Raw genomic sequence first — 19,391 nt, forward strand, 5'->3', positions numbered from 1 at the left:
ATGTAATTACCTACAGGTAGCTAATTAGCGAGTAAAGTCTTATTTAATAAGGGTGTGAATGTTTGGCGCTTATCGCTGTCATCTTTTTGTTCTTTTCCAGAGCGAATTATCAGCATTTTGACGAAGAAAACATTTTTCAAGTCCGGCGTTTGGAAGTCGTATCACTAAGGTGTTGTAGAATATATTAGTGATGGCTTTCCTTCCAGTGAAACACAGAACATTGAAACTGAGTGAAGTGAGATGCAATGTTATTGATTTTTAACTTCAGTGAAGGCTTCCCAGGCATCGGATTCGCCATTTGCAGTTCTGTTAAGTGCTTTGTAAATTGTGTTCTCAAAAGTAAATGAATGGATTCCATTTGCGAGAGGCCATGATGTCATGAAAACAAGTTATTTTTGAATGCTTTATCCAGACGGGGGGGGGGGGGGGGGTTTATTGAAGAGGGTAGTTTTAGTGTTGGCACTTAAAAAGCTGCAAATATCATAGTCGAGTTGGTTTGTAATGACTGATAGAGTCTATACTGGATTTGAATTCAAACTCTGCTCCTGGCATTCTGCATTTAAAAAAACAAAAACAATACAGACAACAACAAAAAACTTGATCGGTTACTTGTATCACAATATCTGTCTTTTGTTGCAATGCATCAATTATACAAACAATATTTCATTGTCTCTATGTTCTGACGAGCGCATAGGGGATGCGCTCATCACACTGTTTGTGATACGACTATTCTTATAATTTGATAAGTCAGTTAATTTTCTTTGGAAGAGACAAAGCAGTCCAAGATCGTCCAGCAAACTAGCGTTAGCAGATTGTGCTAGGATAACAAAACGAGCGTGATACCCAACTCCTGAATTGAGAAGATTATCAGTGTCTGACACTTGTACTGGTTGTGCTGTGCAACCGCTGATAAGAATGTGCAGAATAACGGAAGAGAGCTTCTCGTTGAAAACGTATTTCCAGGAGGTATGTTTTTCGACTGTGCTCAGAGATGAAACTACGAATAGATGGATATTCGGTTTCGAAATAGGAAGTTAAGTAAGACAGGAAGTCGAGCTATTTTTTTCCATAAAAGGATTGGTAATAATATCCCAGGGGTAGTAAAAGTGAAGAAAAATTCAAATTCTGATGAAGATTTTAACAAGAAAAGTTAACTAGACAGGCATAATTTGCTTTCACATGCCACATAAAATAATCAGTTGGGTGGATGTGGCCACTGCCCCTTAGGTTTGATAAATGTGTTGTTGTTGGGGTTTTTTTTTTGGGGGGGGGGGTGATTGCTTTTTTTTTTAGATTAAGTCCAAAATATGATCAGATTGTCAATCCTGCTAAAACACAGACATAATGGTCTGGTTGGTATCAAATTGGTTTTACGATTTTGATGGGTTCCACCGTGGACAAAAAAAAAATGCTAAATGAAGCTTGAAGTCACAGAAATGGAATGGTTCATAAAAGACAGGCAAAGATAAATCTATTCAATCATAAATCCGCCAATATCTGTGAATCGAGCACCTGCAAAAAAGCTATATTTTATTTCAATGAACTCCATCCCAGTCTCCACCCTGCATATCTTAGCATTTAAAACATTGGTAGGTACAGCACAACTGAAAAACTGCCCTGGCAGTTCAGCACGAGACAATTGTGACCATGTGCTAAAGTGACCCAGATACAAGAAAATGCAGAGTTCAAACTAATGTTGGCATAGGCAATATGCATGACTCCTTCTTGTGACTGGTTCCAAGTCAGCCCTTAGGTCATGAAGAAGCTCCGAAATGGCATTGATAAATAAACGATATTCTGCAGATCATTTTTTGGTTTCCGGTACATACACGATGGGCAAGGTCAGCTACATAAGCTCCAGATCACCTGCAATCCCAATAAGTGGAATTGAAAATGGATTGAGGGATAGTCGAGGTGGTACGGAAGGCAGCAATTGTTCTGCCTGCTCTCATTACACAACAACAGTGTGGGGGATGGCAGACACACGGCAGTTCGAAATGAACGGGAGACCTCACAAAGCAGAGAGTTAGTTTGATAAAAATGCAATGCCTCACAGTGCCCGGCCTTATATACTCTCTTAACACACTCATGGATGTGTTTGCAAACCAAATGACAGGAACAGCAGTACTTACAGTATATTATCTAGTCTCAATATGTAGAAAGGATGTTATTCATAACGTAAAACAAAATACACAACCACATGAGCCAAGTAAGAGCATGTTAACTTTTGGTGCAAATTTGAATCAAAGGGTGGATTTTCTTTTCGTTTGTGTTTACAGTGATACATTTTTTTTTCAGATTGTTGTAATACAAACAGTCACTTTTTTCTGACACTTGTTACAGGGAAAAAAAATAAAAATATGATATTACTTTTTTTCCCCAACAGAACAGCAAAGGTGATCAGACTCACATTTGTGTTGCTGTTTTGTGTCTCTGAAATTGCCACCTCTTCTGTACAAATGTCAAAATGGAATCGGCATTTTCTTGTAACATTTACTTTAAAACGTGCATGCTCATCAGTGGTTAAACAAGATTCGAAGATTACACTAAATTATTCTGTTGCATTACCAACAAACCATATTTTGCACAGAAAGTAGACTAGACTCTTTATAGTAATCCAATTTTAGCCTTTATAGTCTCAACATTGTATACATTGTATTTTATATTTATTTATCTATGCATTTATTTTTGCCACTGTGGTAAAAATAAATAAATAAATAAAACAAATCAATCAATCAATAAATAAATAAAATAAATATAGATCCTGTTTGGGCGATGAGCACAAAATTCAGACTTTGAACTTTGACCTCCCGGTACGTGTGTCGTATTACGAGAATTAAAGACCCTGTTGTCTCAAAGCGTTGCGGGTAGCAGGCAGCTTCCAAGCAGTTGTGAACCAAGGGGAGAGATGCGGAGACCCCCGGTCTGTTGCCAAGGAAACAGAGCCGTCTCTCCTACTCGCTCCATCCTCCAGTGTTCCTTGGCACTGTTGAGAAAGTGGAGGAGGAGGAGGAGGGAGATGTGCAGGTGACTCACTGTAGCATCATTGCCATGGCAATGAGGAGCTGAGTGGGGAGGGAGTTAACATGGAAAACTCCATAGTTGGCGCTGGGATGAAATGGGTTTTCACAATCTCCTTTCGGTATGGCTAAACAAGTTCTGCACCCTCCTTAAAAATGTCTTCCCTTTTCTTTTTCTTTTTCTTTTTAATGACCCCTTTCTTTTTTCCCTTCCATTGCCGTTAGTCTGAACTAGCCGGCTAGTCTCAGAGGGGCTCAGTTTCACATCGAGTCGTATCACGTGCACGTCTGGACATGTCGGTGGATGGGTGCGTTCTTGTGATTGCTGACATATGCACGCCTTGCTTCCCCTCTACTAATACGGGTGGGCAGGCGGGGGAGGTTACTGTAACGGAGAGCAGAGGGAGACAAGAAGCTGTAAGAATGACATCAAGCTAATTGGGCCAGCAAGGCAGCGGAGATGTCAACCAAAAGTCAAAGATGCAAAACATTATCACCACAGGAGTCTGTTGGAGCAGGCACTCAGAAATCACAGAGTTTGTCTGGCATTGCTTTATGGATTTGGATGGCTATATGGTTCTGGATGTTCTGGCGTCCTCCTACATTCTAAAGATGTACTCTAATTTGCACGTAAATGTGAATGTCAATGGTTGTTTGTCTATTTGTCTATTTTTATCTATCAAAATCTTTTCAATTGAGATCATTTTTGATCTATAGTCTACTGGCAAAATTGATCTGGATCCAGATCCAGCTGATTTTATTTCGCGCAACCACTTGACGAAATAAACTTGAGTAAATTCAGCTCACTATTTTTTTCAGTGTAACAAATGCAGTTCCCAGTCTAAAAAAAATGCCTGTCGTTGGTGCTGAGCTTTTTGTGGTCAGGTTTCGGGTATCTTCAGAACCCAGAAATTGTTTAAATGTCCTTTTTTTTTTAATTTACAACTCGGTTGTTAAATAGCATTCAATCACATCTCTGCTTTGTGCTTCTCACTCATAAACACAAAGTTCAGATAGTGACTCCCCCTAGAGGTCGTGTACATGGAAAGGATTACAGATTGACATGTGAAAAAGCCTACTGAGAGCTGCAGGAATGCTGACACGATCATCCACCCATCCCTTTTCCCTTCCACTTTATCCTCACAAGGGTCGCGGGGTGTGCTGGAGCCTATCCCAGCTGTCTTTGGACAGTAGGTGGGAGACACCCTGAATGCATGTTTTTGGAATGTGGGATGAAACCGGAGTACCCGGAGAAAGCCCACGCAGGCCCGGGGAGAACATGCAAACTCCACACAGGGAGGCCAAAGCCGGGATTGAACCCATGACCTCTGCACTGTGAGGTTTACGCACAAACCACTGGTCCACTGGGCCGCCCACTGGGCCGCCCGCTGACACAATCAAACTGGTGTTTTTGTTTTTATGTTTTTTTTTTTCGACCCTATCGAACTCCTGTGAGTGTTTTTTGCTCTTGTACACACCCACGTTTGCTCATCTGTGTCTGGCCTCACGACCCAGAAATGGACTTTCACAGACACTTTTTTCCCCCTCTCTTTTTGAACAGTTACGTTGAGTTGTACAATCTGAAGTTCAACTTCAACTTCAGAATGTGATGTCAGCATTTCCTGTGAGCGGTCAGTGCAACTCAGTAGACTCGGTTGTCTTCACTAAAGATGACCAAATGCACCGCAGAAGACTTCATTTCAGCCCTTTTTTCCTCTTTAACAATGTATTTTTGTAATACTTCTGACAACTGATAAGTCATTAAGAAGAATGTGAGACATCTGGCTGTTACGATATACGTTTGTTTGTTTTTTTTAATGTGGGAATGTATTCTCATATATACTGAAGGTAGTACACAGCAACATAAACTTGCCGGCTACCATCTGGTTAGCTGCCAAGTGCTGGTTTCTTGTCACCTCAGTATGGTTAAGAGAGATATTAACACTATCAGGAGCATGGTGGCCATTGGGCATTTGGGGAGAATCTGTAAAAAGTAACTGCAATTTGTTTTTCCAATATTGTTCCGAAACGAAAAGAACAAATCCATTCAGCAAGAAACGTGCCGTAGACGCACTTTACCTCCTTTAGTGTACCACAAAAACTGAAGTGGTGGGCTGGATTCGGCCCACGGCCCTTAAGTTTGGCACTTGTTCTAACTGCTCACAAGCACGACTTTGAGGGATGCATTGTGGGTTCAATTCTCACTCAGTGGCGTGAATGTTTTATCGCATGCTTACTTGGGGGCACATTTTTTTACGTCGGATGCACTCACTGACGCGACCCACCCATTTTGTTTCTATCCGAGTTTAGATCCAGCAATGGCTGGGTGTTGGGTCACTGACCGGGAATCAAACCTGTGCCTTCTGCATCAAAGACAGCAACAGTTGCCACTACAACACCCTACTCTTATGACTAGAATGCACTTTAATGGCCGTCCTTAAGCATATAACAGCATGACACAGCATCCTCTTCTTCCCAAAGTGTGTCTGTAATCTTCCTCCTCTCTGCTCTGTTGCGTCTCTCCCTCTTATCTCCCCCCCGTAGCGTGGTGAAGCCAAGTGAGATAGAGACTTGTGCTCAAGTGTGACTCTCCAGCACCACACCGGCTATCATTTTCAGCCCGTCGCGTGTATCTGACAGCGCATCAGCAGCCCACAGCACCACCTCACATCTCACAATGGGCCGTCACTGGCCAGAGATGTTTACAAGGGTCGATAATGACATCAGTGATAAACAAGCGCTATACCCGCATCCCCCACTGAGTAGCTGATAGTGTCCTACCTGTAATTGCCTCGTGAAGTCAGGTAGATTAGCATTGTGCCGCCATTATAGCTGATAATCAGCAATAATGGCAGCACGAGGGGATCATTTTATCCTCGAGGCGGTAAAAACGGAAAAGATGGGAGAAATCAAGAGACACAATTGCCAGGACCAGAGATTTTTTTTGTCGACTGAAATCAATTGAAATCTCATCCCTTCAGGTTTTCGTTCCATCTTGAAATGTCTAATAGTCCTCGGCACTTAGAATTTAATGAAATGATTTGCTGTGAAATCATTGTACCCACATAATGTTTCCGGTTTGACCTATTTTTCCATCCTGCTGTTATGCCAAACACCAAAATTTAAAGATGCATGCGGGACGATTACATTTTCCTATGTCAAAATAAACACAAAACGTCAAAAAGCCCAACAGCTGTCTCTAAAACATCACTTTATACATAAATAGTTTTGTTTAAAAAAAAAATCATAAAGTAATGAGGCATTGGGATCTATTTATTTATATTTCCAGGTGTTGCCAGGCTTTTGATGGGATTGCATTTATGATTTATATTGTTTTTTTTGTAAAGTTATATATGTAAATAAACTACAGTATATAGGTAGCCACCATATTTCATAGGTATACACTGCATAATACAGAACAATAAATGGAACAACACACACACACACATACATTGTGAGAACAAAATAGGTTATGAAAGAACAACGGAAACCCAAATAATTAAACCACTGAGAACAGATTGACATTCCCTGACAAAGTGCAAAAAAAAAAAAACTCACGGGCAGTGAATTTCCTCAATACAACTCATAATTGTGGAAGTGTGTCTCTCGGTGGATGTAACATGATTTTCCAGTTGCTCCATTGGATTCAGGGCTGAAGAACGAATGGGCCAGTCAATATACAGTAGCATCAAAGCCGTCCTCATCCATAACCTCCGACACAACTAAAATAGGATGGTTTCTTGTTTTGGTTATTGTGGTTATTGCCTGTCGTGTCTGGCTTGTGTTGCTCATGACAAAAATATTGGAGTCCCAGAGAGCAGTTTAATTCTCCTCAAAGGGGAGTTTGCTGAGGAGTTGGGTGCATGGTGAAATATTTCTCATCACCACTGGAGACTGGAGAATATATACAATTAATCTGTAATGTGTGTGTGTGTGTGTGTGTGTGTGTGTGTGTGTTGTGAGTCTGTCAAACTTGTAGCATCTCCTCTTTCCATCCTACTCTCTCATGCACAGGATGTGGACTAATGGCATTTTAGAGTATAGTGGGAGCGTTAAAGAGGGAGGAGAGATGGAGTTCCTTCCTGTCTGTTGTTTTGTTCCGAGAGCTCAATTGCAGTCTTCATACAAAAGCTTTGACGCCCAATGTTTTATTGAAGGTGTCATGAGTGATACAGGAGGGCAAATTATGGTCACGTGAATGAAATAGGACAACTTTTTCTAATAGGTCGGGTCAAGCGTTGCTGGTTCACGACGTGCGTGTCATTTCAATTGATGTACAGCACAAGACGATAGACTAAGGTCCTACAGGCAAGCGTTTAACTTTGGAGTAAACATAGCAAAGCATGTTAGCATGTAGGCCGTAATGTTGGGAATGAATTGGGAACATTACAAGGCTAATCCAACTTTATTTTGACATTGCGTCATGGGAATTGATGGCCTTTAGCAATTAAAATGATAATAAAAAGAACAAACTATTTCTCCAATCTGCAGATTATTGCACATTACAACATATTGCCGTGCAATTAAAAATAATGCTTTGAACGTAACATAGTCTGGCAACATGTTCAGGTCACATCCAAGTGCCGATCATCAATTGATGTCTCGGTGACAAGAAATTTACTGTTTGCATGCTGACTTTCTCTATGCAGCTTGTCCATCTTTTCTTGATGGACAAGGCAAACTGCGAAATGCTTTTGCCGCTCAAAGAGCTGACGTTAATGTAGCTCCTGAGTGTGGATGCGGCTTAATAGGGTCACCAGCAATTAACCGCCTTTATTCCGATGGCATTTTATTTGGATTCTTAATGAACGGAGCCGATTAGCATGTTTGTTTATTGTGACAAGATTCACGCGCATTCATTAATCTGTCTCGTCATTACTTTGCACAACATGTAAGTCTTATCAAGAAGGTAAACAAATCATATTAGAACTTTAACTCCTCCTCCTTATGGTTTGCAATATACAATTATTAGTAGTAGTAGTAGTCGTAGTATTATCTTTTTGTAGAAATGAGACACATGCATACATTTCGAAACACTCTTGTGATACAGGCAGCTAAATTTAGGCTATGAAAAGAGTAACAAGTTCGAACCACTTCAAAATGTACAAAAAGGCACATTTTCTGTGAAATAATACATATATGGTTGTCTTCAAGTTATTTTTGGCTTTGTACAATGAAAAGGTATTGAGGATGCTGTTATTTCAAATTTCTGCTGTTGTTATGTATTTCATAGTAGAAATAAAACTTGGAACGTGGTGAGGATCCTGCTAATGTGATCATTTGCGATGACTGATAATGGTGATATAAATCGTTTTATCTCTGGCCCCAACAATGTGTGTGTACTTTGTATGTTTGGACTCAAGGGGGTAATACAACGCTTCCATTTGAGCTTCATGTAACCTACAATGACGATGAAAACATTTCATAGTGACATAGTCAGTGACAACAATATCATACACGCATTAACTTTTTCCATTGAACAATGCTGTCCTAAGGTTTGACAAAAAGAAAAGATTGGTAGGAAGACCTCATCACTTTTTTGGGAGGATGGGAAAAAAAGGCAAAATGGAGACAGAGAATGAGAGAGAAAAAAAATGTTTGACATTCCACTCACGCGGTGTCTCTCATAGTGTTGCTCAGTCTCTAAAGCAGAATGGAAATGATTCTGCATTTTCTCGAACACACACGCATTTGTGTGCGTGCGTGAACTCACGCACACAAATATGCATGTGTTACAAACATGTAACTCATGCATATTCTCATTAAGTATTACTGGGACATAGCAGTGATTGCATTAGTGTCGTGTGAATGTAGTGTACTGTCTGATTAGCTTATCCAGTAGTGCTGTATTGTGTAATTGCGCTCCCATTCTCCCCTAACAAATGTTTGCATTCTCCACGGGGAAGCACGGGATCAGCTTGACTTCAACAGGATTCAATCTATCGCCAAGTTTGTTTCTACATGTCCGCAAGATTGTTTGTGCCACAAAATGCAGTTCTAATCAAGAGACGGCTTTTTCCTCTACAATCATTCTACAGGGCTGCAAAACAACAATAACTCAATCCCATAAAACTAGAATGGGCATATTTCAGTGGAATATAAAAACGTATACTGACAGCGGCACAAAGTCAGAGATGGGTATTCCGTCCCTGAGACGGAACGGCCCATTGTCCCGGATCCAGAGGAGGACGATTGTTATATGAATAAGGACGGAGGGACGATGACGGAAGGGCACCCAGGTCGCGGACGGAGGACGAATTGGCTAATCTCTGAAAAAAAGTACCGGTATACAATCGTAGTTTGAGTGCATGAGATAGGTACCCTCAAAAATAACGCTTTTGTACTTGACTTTTTGCACTTTTATCTGTTCCTTTTGGTCCTGTAACAAGTACAAAAATAATTTGCCGTCTGAACCGTTATCTGCATGGTAGTGTGGACTGTCTTGAGCGCCTCTTGTAGGCTGCAGCTACGCTTTGTACTAACTGATTGCAAATGAGCTAAGTTTCCCTTAGGCTTTTTGAATTAGGTTGGCAAATAATTTGGAGGAGTTGATTAAGTTAAACAAAAAAACTTACCTTAGCCCTGCATTTTTTTTTTTAATGGCTGCGCACCAAAAGTTACCTTTTAATGGCCAATAAAGAAAGGTATAATGTGATCACTTGAGGAGACTTTTTGAAAGTGAGCCTGAGTAACATTGCAGCAGGGAAGCGGTTTTACAAAAATGAATGTTTTTAACCTTTGTTGCACAAGCCATTGGTGATGACCGCATTTACACACACAATATGATACAATGTCGCATTGTAATCTTCTTTAGGCGCCATTAGTGTCTTCTTACTGGTGTGAATGTTACTGAAACAATTACGCTTTTAGTATGATAGGAGCAATTGCCATGATTCACAAACACAGAAATAAAAAGTGACTCTCCAGGTTACTACTTGTTACGATCTGACAAGTGCTTAAAATAAACAATTATTATTCTCTTCCGATGAGAGCTATAGTAGACCGTGACGCAGCTTAACTGACCAGCTGCACGGTCCCCGATGCGCTCTGCAGATAATACTACGTCACGGGGGAAAAGAATCGGAGCGATGAAGACGGTGATAATAAGGATATGTATGCACGTGTGATTATCCAGTTGTGTATGTGTATGCGTGTACAGGTCATAGCTGCTTCGTCGAGGTCTGCTCATCATGAAGACATTCCCGGATTGTCAGTTCATGGACGAGAAGGCGGGGGGGGAGTGATGGTGGGGGCCCTAGATTCCATGCGTACTTCCATCCAAGGGAAAGGGCTAGATAGCGTTGTTTGTTTTGAAGGGACGGCCGCCAACAACTTCAGACTGCCTTGAGTCCGTGGCCTGTATCTCTTCACTGGCGCCGATCAGCCGAATCCGAAAACTCTTTCCGCAGCGCGGATTCCAACTTCTCCATGATGTTGTTGATCGCGCGGAGTCGCTCCAAAACCGCATCAATATTGCGGTTGAGCTCAGTCACCGCTTGAGTCTGAGTGTTGGACATTCGCGCCAAACCATCCAGAATGACCGGCAGCTTCTTCACATCCAATAAAGCCGCTCCCGTCGGTTGAATTTTGCGATAGAACAGAAAGCTGCCAACACCAAACAGCAGCATACCTATTATCAAAAGGCCAATAATGTAGATGTCTTCCACATCCTCCACGGACAGTATTGCCAGGCAACACCGGTCTCCACTTTCTCCATGGATCCAGGGCGTATCCGGCAGCAAATGTCCCCGGAGGGCAAGCTGGCTCCCCATTGCCTGCTCTTTCCGTCGGAAAAATTTTGTCGATTGCATCGAGAGACCAGCCAACTAATTCCATGGTTAGTTCTTTGGATGAAACTACGGTAGGAGGCTAGGAAAGGTTAGACAAAGACAGCACAAAGACTAAGTGGCGAGCAAGAAAAGGGTGGGGGTGAGGGCAGGAGCTGTGCAAAAACCGTCCGCCTTCGTTGAGAGCCAAGCAGAAAAAGAAAGGAGGGCTTTTATGACTGTGAACCCAAAATACCATATTTTCCGCACCAGACGCAGCTTCGGAGTATAAGACATACCTTCAGTGAATGGTCTATTTTAAAACTGTTTTCATATATAAGGCACACCGCATTATCAAGTCAAGTCAAGTCAACAGTATTTATAGAGCACTTTCAAACAGCCATCGCTGCATACAAAGTGCTGTACATGGAGCGATTTAACATATACAATAAACAGTAAGACGAATCAGTAATAAGTAATAAGTAATAAGGCGGTAGAAAGCACCAAGCAGTAAAATCAAGAGCAAATCTAAGTCATGCTGAGTCAAACGCCAAAGAATACAAGTGAGTTTTGAGGAGGGCTTTAAAGATGGGCAGCGAGGAGGCTTGCCGAATGTTCAGTGGGAGGTCATTCCAGAGAGATGGACCAGCAACAGAAAAAGCTCGATCCCCTCTGAGCCTCAGTTTAGTTCTTGGTACGTCTAGCAAAGACTGGTCCACAGACCTGAGGCGCCGGGCAGGGGTGTAGGGGCGTATGAGCTCAGAGTGAAGATTAAGCGGTTCAGAAAATGGATGGATGGATGGATGGATGGATGGATGAATGAATGCTTTTAGGTGTGCCTTATTGTGTGGAAAATACGGTAAATGTAAAATCGCTTCATATGACTCTACATTTATGCAAATTATTGATGAGTAACTACTTTTGAGATGAAAGGACAGTAAATAGTTTTTTTCTCAAATTCTACTTTTATTTTAAAGCGGTGTCGGTCACGAAAAATGCTATTCATAATGTTGTGAATGAGTTCAAGTATATCATAACTTGATAAATATTTAAAATGTTGTCCGCCCCTGCCAAGAATGTTTGTCAAGTCAAGTCAAAGGTATTTATAGAGCACTTTCAAACAGCCATCGCTGCATACAAAGTGCTGTACATGGAGCAATTTAACATGCACAATAAACAGTAAGACAAATCGGTAATGAAGGCGGTAGAAAGCACCAAACAGTAAAACCAAGAACAAATCCACGTCATATACAAGTGAGTTTTGAGGAGGGCTTTGAAGATGGGCAGCGAGGAGGCTGTTAAAAGAAGTTTGGTTAAATTCTAAATGGTACAGCTTTTGGAGTCCCACTGTATTGGATAAAGTCTCGTTTGATGATGAAGGTTGCTGCTGGTCTCTGGGGCAGGCAGACATCTTGGCTTTTGTTGTTGTTCTTTTCTCTCAGTTCATCCATTTGAAGAGGCAAAATTAGTTGTCAGCAGGTCCTTCAGCAACCAACACACACATATACAGATACACTAACAAACAAAAAGTGCGCAGCAACGGGCCTGCACACTCACATATCTCTCTGATTTGTCCTCATTTTTCTCTCTCTCTCTCTCTCTCTGTCTCCCTCTCTCTGAGCATGAAGGCAAACTCAGCAAACCTCCAGGCTGCTTAGGTGCAGATGCATTTTGGGTAATCCAGAGTGCAAGAAAATGAGAATGAAATGGGTGAAAACTCACAAAATCTCCTCTCTTGCTGTCGTTCTGTGTTACACAACGTCTGTATCCGCATCAACTTTTTCCTCCCAAAGCTCGGTTTGCATCAGCAGAAAGTGTGAACAGTGTGAGGAGATATCAAGTAAAATGTGGAAAGATGAGGGAATAGCGAGCTCGGGTGGTGGGTGGAGCCGAGGAGAATCTGAGCGTGTCGTCAGTCTGCTTTTATCTCAGCCCTGATTAAACCTTGTTCCTCTGTGACCTACAAAGTCAGCAGGCGGAAACTTCAGAGAATCGGGGGTGAGTTCCACATTTGCCGACAAAAAAAAAAAACAAAAAAAAAAAGAACACCAGACACCATGTTCTTATCAGAGATGCAGCTGTTCACATTTCTTGTCATAAGGTTCATGGTCGTAACATGTCAGGATGAGCTGGTAGGAGGGCATTGGTCGAGGATGCTGAAAGCGGGTGGGGCTCAAATGTGGCAATGACGCCCATTTGGGGAAAACAACAACAACAAAAAAACACGCATGGATTTAAAAATGAACTTGTTCTGTTGACCAGCATGGAAGAGCATCTGGAGAAAGCAAATTTCTCACCAAGAGAAACAGTTCTTAGATGACTATGCCAGGGATACATTCCAGAACCAGGTGAAACTCTGCGATATAGAATCAAGATATGAAACACTTTTTAAAAAAATTAGTTTTACCCTACCCCATACTTAAAACAGATTTAACTTATTTTAACATGTTTAAATGCATCGTGCGGCATATGAACTGAACACAGAAAAATTGAAAGTCTTTGGCCATTCATCAGTAACCTGAGCACCCGTCCGTCATCGTCAGGCCGTCATTTTTTCAAGCAGAACCAACTGTAATCATCACTCGGTCAGTCCGTCGTGTTTTTTTAACCGTGCTTCCGTCATTGCTTCCTTTGGTAAATTTCACGTTTGCCAGTCCGTCTATCGTCATTCTGGCACCTCCCAGGAAAAAAAAAATGTCATGGTCCAAAAGATGAAAAATGAACACACACACACACTTATGTACACTGACATTCATTTTACAGTCACTTACTTATCAATCTGTTAAACTGTTAAGCACAGCGGGAGAAAGCTGGTGGCTGCCGACAGCTGTTTTAACTCCAGAAAGATTGAAGTGAAGTTCAAAATCGCTGACCGAAACCAGAATGCCACTCCTCATTGTGGCCAATTCAATCCAAGTAGCTCGCACTCTATAAATGAGGTGCCTCGCTATTAACTCTCTTCTTTCAGAGTGCAGCAGCAGCCCCCAGTCCCGTACTCGGGAACCTCCCCCCAGGAGATGGCATGTCCGTGGGTCCGGTCCCACCAGGATTTTTTCAGGTGAGCGCATGACAAATATTATCCAGTGAGTACGTGACGGCGACTGTGCCAGGTGCACATTGATTAGTTGTCTTCATCAGTCCATCTCAGATGCTCGCATCTGACATGCAGCTCAATAATTGTAACGGGCCTTTGTCGAGTCGCTGCTTTCAAAAAGTCGCTGTTGAGGTTAACAACTCCTTTAGGAGATCAGGTCAAATGCTTATTCTAAACTTATTTCCAATGAAGTTGGGATGTTGTGTTCAACACGAATCAAAACAGAAATGATTTGCAAATTGTGTACAACCACTATTTAATTTGATGCACTACAAACAAGAGATTTAATACTCAAATGGATTAACTTAATTGGTTTTAGCAAATAATCATAAACTTTAAACTTTATGGCTGCAACATGTTCCCAAAAGCTGGGACAGGCTCACGTTCGGCTTTTCTTTGAACAGTAACTGAGGGGAACTGAGGACAGTAATCGTTGAAGCTTCGTAGGTGCAATCGTTTCCCAGTCTCGCTTGATGTACAGCTTCCGATGTTCAACAGTCATAATTTTAAGCTAGCTCTAGACTTTAGGACAGAATGTGGTTTGGCATTGTCTTGCTGAGATAGTCCATCCATGAAAAAAAGCCTTGCATGGATGGCAGCATATGTTTCTCCAAAACCTGTATATACTTTTCAGCATTAACAGCGCCTTCACAGTGTGTAAGTTATCCGTGCCACTGGCACTAAAAACAGCACGATATCATCACAGATGCTGGCTTTTGGACTTTGCGTCCAGAACAGTCCAGATGGTTCTTTTCCCTCTTTGGCCCGGAGGACACAACATTCACAATTTCCCAAAATGATTTGTAGTATGGACTCATCAGACCACAGAACACTTTTCTACTTTGCATCAGTCCATCTTAGATGAGCTCGGGCGCAGAGAAGCCGGCGGCGTTTCTGGGAGACGTTGATAAATGGCTTTTGCTTTGCATGGTAGAATTTTAAGTTGCACTTGCGGATGTATTTACTCAAATTGGTTTTCTCAAGTGTTCCTGAGCCCTTGTGGTGATATCCTTTGCACATTGATGTCGGTTTTCGATGCGGTGCCGCCTGCAGGATCGAAGGTCAAGAGCAATCAAATTTGGTTTTCGGTCTTGCCACTGACATGTATTGTTAACTCCAGATTCTGATATTACGGACCATAGATGAGGAAATCCCTAAATTGCTTGATTTGTATGTTGAGGAACTTCAGCGGTTTGGATATTTTCTTATGCAGTTGATCACAAAGTGGATGAACCCTGTCGGGCGTCGTATCCATCTAGTATGTATACTTTAAGATGTACTATTGATGCATTTGTTTCCTTCGCTTATTATTAATGTCTTTAGAATTACCATCTATTTGTTCATAGCATAAGAAGAAATGACAGAGATAAAGATACACCAATCCATCCAATTGCTATACTGTGTACTTGGCAGGTTTGCATCCTAGCCAATGCTTTGCAAAAGACGGACTATACCTGAGCAGATTATTAACCAATCACAGGGCATGTAAAGAAACAGACAACCACTCACACTAACATTCACACCATCGCTGAGTGTGAACTAAACCCACACCGGCTGCACTGAAGTCAGGTGAATGTACCAGTGCACTGACAGTGACAGGAGTTCCAGACCACAAACACAAGAGCTCTGTGGCCCTCTTGTGGTGTGGTGTAAAACTACTTCTCGTGTCGAGCTACGCTGCATTATGGTGTGAGTGGCATTCATTCCTGTTATAGTGGTTACCTTTACTAAACGAAATAAATGAACTAGAAATAATTCACTGACCTATCGGTTAGCACGTTTGTCTCAACGTCCTGAATCGGGCTTTGATCTCAGTTTGGGGTTTTACCGGGTATGCTGGCTTCCTCGTACTTTTGCAAATATAGTTTTTCAGATCTGTATGTACTTTATTTGCTAACAAACAACTACCAATCATTTTACAATGGTTAAAATATTGACTCGTCTTTCACATAGCATTTTGCTTTATTCAATTGTGTTACTGATTGCAATACTTTCATATGGACAAAGACGGTTGGTTCATGTCATACACAGGTCCATTTCCTCAGTTCAAGGCAAAGAAATAAATATCTCAAGTCACACTGCGGCAAATGACATGACACTCTAATGTTGCCATTGGTTTTGGTTTCAACGTCGATTCACATCTCCTTGTTACAGCCTTTTATGTCCCCTCGATACCCGGGAGGACCCAGACCACCCCTCAGATTACCCAATCAGGTACGCACTACAGCGACCCCTGTCGGCAGGCTCAAATACAGCACCGGCGAAGAGGAAAAGGTCATCAGCGTGTGTGGAAGTGATCCGAGTGATAAAATGGCTCTTGTCTGCAGGGGCTTGGTGGTGTGCCAGGAAGTCAGTCAATGTTGCCCAGTGGCATGGACCCCACAAGACAGCAAGGTGGGTCCAGGTAGAAAAATACATGACTGGCTAGACACTTACACGTTATGACTTTTTCCTGTGTTCTAGGTCACCCGAATATGGGGGGGCCAATGCAGCGGATGACGCCACCTAGGGGCATGGTGCCACTCGGGCCGCAGGTGTGTATGTGTGTATGATCCCTTTGTTGGCAACACTCTTTTAGTTTTAAACACTGCTTCGGTTGTCTTGTGTTTGTAGAGCTATGGAGGAGGGATGAGGCCGCCACTGAATGCACTAGTTGGGCCTGGGATGCCGGGCATCAACATGTAAGTGGTACAAATGTCCACCTTTTTGTATTGAAGTTCAAAAAATATATAACTGCGTCAAATATTTCTAATAGCTGTTTTAATCATAAAATAAGGATTAATTGTGATTTTGGATGTATTTTCAATTGATCTCATGATGAATCAGACTAGTCAACAGCAAATTTTAATCAGAAATTTATTTTGTGTCACTTCATGGATTTTGGACACTATTTTAAAATATGTTTGCTTTTCATTCCGGCACGTCAGGTTTTTGAGATAGGTTTGACCTATAACAGCTTGCTATACAGATTTTCCTGTGTTGCAATTCACAGCCATGATGTTTCAGAAAAAACCCTTAACCCTCAAATAAAATCAAATATATGACCGCAATACATGTAACATATTACTGTTATTAAATATTCTTGTTTTTATTTTTGTTCTTCTTCTATTATTATTATAACTATTATTATTAGAAAAACCTGGTAAGAGAAAAATAAACAAAAGCAGATTGGGAATTCGTGCAAAATAATCATCTAGAGAGGTTTACTTGAATGCATCTATTTCTGTATTGTATGATTTACAATAAATTCATTATACAATTACGGAATAAGAAAACTAAATGCAAAAATCAATAAGTGCTTTTCAAATAACACATTTGGGGAAAACACCTCTCCCACTGAATGAAATGTCATTCAGTTTTCAATGTGAGTGTGTGTGTGTGTGTGTGTGTGTTCGCACACGCACTTTTGTTTGTGTGTGTGCTCTCTGGCTATAACTGAGCATGTTTTTGCCAATTCAGTGCAATCCATCTGAAACGATGGCTGAGACTCAAGTGTGTATGTGCATTCCAGGGGGCCGGGAGGTGGGAGACCCTGGCCAAATCCTCCAAATTCAAACTCTGTGAGTGATACACTCATTACACTCATCTTCAATTTTTGTTGAACATGACCTGATTTTATGTTAAATGTTCTGCGAAGCACTTTGTTCCAGCTGCTGCTGTTGCGAAAGCACTCTCGAAATCAACATGTATTGCATTGTATCGTTTACACAGTCGTTGCATGTCTTTCCAGACTCCTTATTCGTCTGCATCTCCAGGCAGTTATGTGGTATGTATAGTTAATCTCGAGGGTTTGATTTTTAACGGTATGCAAGTACGCTGCAGGTTTTGTTTGTTTCTCCCGGAACATTAGAAAACACAAATACACATGCAGTGCTACTGGACACACAGAAAAAGCGTCAGTTTGGCCTATAGTGACCAATTCTCAAAAAGTGGTTTCAAACTGCTTACCGCCACTGTCAGTTTTCAAGTCAAACAAAACATAAATCACCCCACATCCTTGTTTTTTTCGAACGCTTGTATGATCGATTCCATATGAAATAGACGCCTGAACGATCCATAAAGCAGGCCGACTAAGAGTGAAAATTCATGCCGCTCCAGGTTAGTCATTCTGAACCAAGCTAGGTCGACCAAATGCATTTTATTCGCCGATTTTGAAACAAACGTGGCCCACCGGGAATTTTCCAGTCACTCCAGAGGGCCCACTCCGGGCCTGCGTCATGGCAACGCAATACAATTGTTTGTTGGCAGATTGGCAGCTATGGAAAGTAGCGCTATCTCATTCCAGACACCTGCATTTGCTTTACATCTGACTTTAACTAATCAATAATTCCCGAACTCCTGTTGTCAAATGTCCACCCCGCATTTTGAGACATACTTAAATGGTTCTCATAGCCCTTTTTTAAACAAATTTCAGGGACCTCCGGGAGGAGGGGGACCACCCGGTACCCCAATCATGCCAAGCCCAGCAGGTAAAATATGCAAGTATGTGTCTGTGTCGCTCCCTCCTTTTATCATCACTTTGCAATTCTCCCCCAACAGATTCAACCAACTCTGGAGACAACATGTACACTATGATCAGCACAGGTCCCCCAGGTGGCAGTCGACCAAATGTGAGTTCTTGCTATTTATATGACGTCTGTGTGAACCTGGCTTGCATTTAACACGAGAATGTAAAAAAACTATTATTGTCACTTTGTAATCTTTATGACCTGAGCGTCACTTTCCGCTGTGTGCATGTCCTCAGTTCCCTATGGGTGCAGGAGGTGACGGCCCATTAGGGGGAATGGCTGGAATGGAGCCTCATCACATGAATGGATCATTAGGTACAAGAACAAAGGGATTTCATTTGTCAAATAATTAGTCGAGAAATATGTTTATAACTTACGTCATGTGCTTTACTCAGGGTCTGGCGATATGGACAGTCTCCCAAAGGTAAGATAACATTTTATACACCCCGAGGGTTACTTCACACAAGTGCTCTTTATTATCCGGCTCGTTGTGTTTACTCAGAACTCGCCAGGTAATCTGAGTATGAATAACCAGCCAGGAACCCCCAGAGAGGACGGAGAGATGACCGGAAACTTCCTCAACCCTTTTCAGAGTGAAAGTGTGAGTTTGTCAACTGTGGAGGGCAATGATGCTGTCAAATTAACCCTTTCAGGGACAGCGGTTACGACAGGACGGTTTATCAAGTTTTCAGGTTACAGGGTGCATGAAAGCAACAATAAAATGCCACAAGCACAGTCTTTTTATCTGACAGAAGTAATCCACACAAGACCCATCTGAACTCAGCCTACTAAAATTTCATCTATTTAATAATATATATTTTGTATGTCAATAAATAATGTCTTCAACAGAGATTTTTTTTGACATTGAAACTTTATGTCTAAAGGCTTGTGTGTATGTTAGAAATTGTGGCTATAAGACATATTTTTAAAAACTTTTTTTTAGCTATTTGTGAGCTATTTTTAGAGCAAGCCCGCGCGCTACTTGCGGGGTCCTTGGGGGTTA

At 41.6% G+C, this 19,391-nt stretch overlaps 1 protein-coding gene across 3 annotated transcripts in view; it reads left to right on the top strand.

Annotated features, from left to right (window-relative positions):
• The window catches only part of ssbp2a (single stranded DNA binding protein 2a), a 56,250-nt gene that overhangs the window by 35,410 nt on the left and 1,449 nt on the right, over positions 1-19,391 (top strand). For all 3 annotated transcript variants that reach the window (XM_052068682.1, XM_052068681.1, XM_052068680.1), the window contains 12 exons: positions 13,755-13,844; positions 16,035-16,094; positions 16,208-16,274; positions 16,344-16,414; positions 16,494-16,561; positions 17,392-17,440; positions 17,611-17,646; positions 18,295-18,349; positions 18,420-18,490; positions 18,625-18,703; positions 18,784-18,812; positions 18,891-18,989. In XM_052068682.1, coding sequence (XP_051924642.1) covers positions 13,755-13,844; positions 16,035-16,094; positions 16,208-16,274; positions 16,344-16,414; positions 16,494-16,561; positions 17,392-17,440; positions 17,611-17,646; positions 18,295-18,349; positions 18,420-18,490; positions 18,625-18,703; positions 18,784-18,812; positions 18,891-18,989 — 774 coding nt within the window. The remainder of the gene's footprint in view (positions 1-13,754; positions 13,845-16,034; positions 16,095-16,207; positions 16,275-16,343; positions 16,415-16,493; positions 16,562-17,391; positions 17,441-17,610; positions 17,647-18,294; positions 18,350-18,419; positions 18,491-18,624; positions 18,704-18,783; positions 18,813-18,890; positions 18,990-19,391) is intronic.

This window comes from Hippocampus zosterae, chromosome 6 (genome assembly GCF_025434085.1).
Source record: "Hippocampus zosterae strain Florida chromosome 6, ASM2543408v3, whole genome shotgun sequence".
NCBI classification, from domain to species: domain Eukaryota; kingdom Metazoa; phylum Chordata; class Actinopteri; order Syngnathiformes; family Syngnathidae; genus Hippocampus; species Hippocampus zosterae.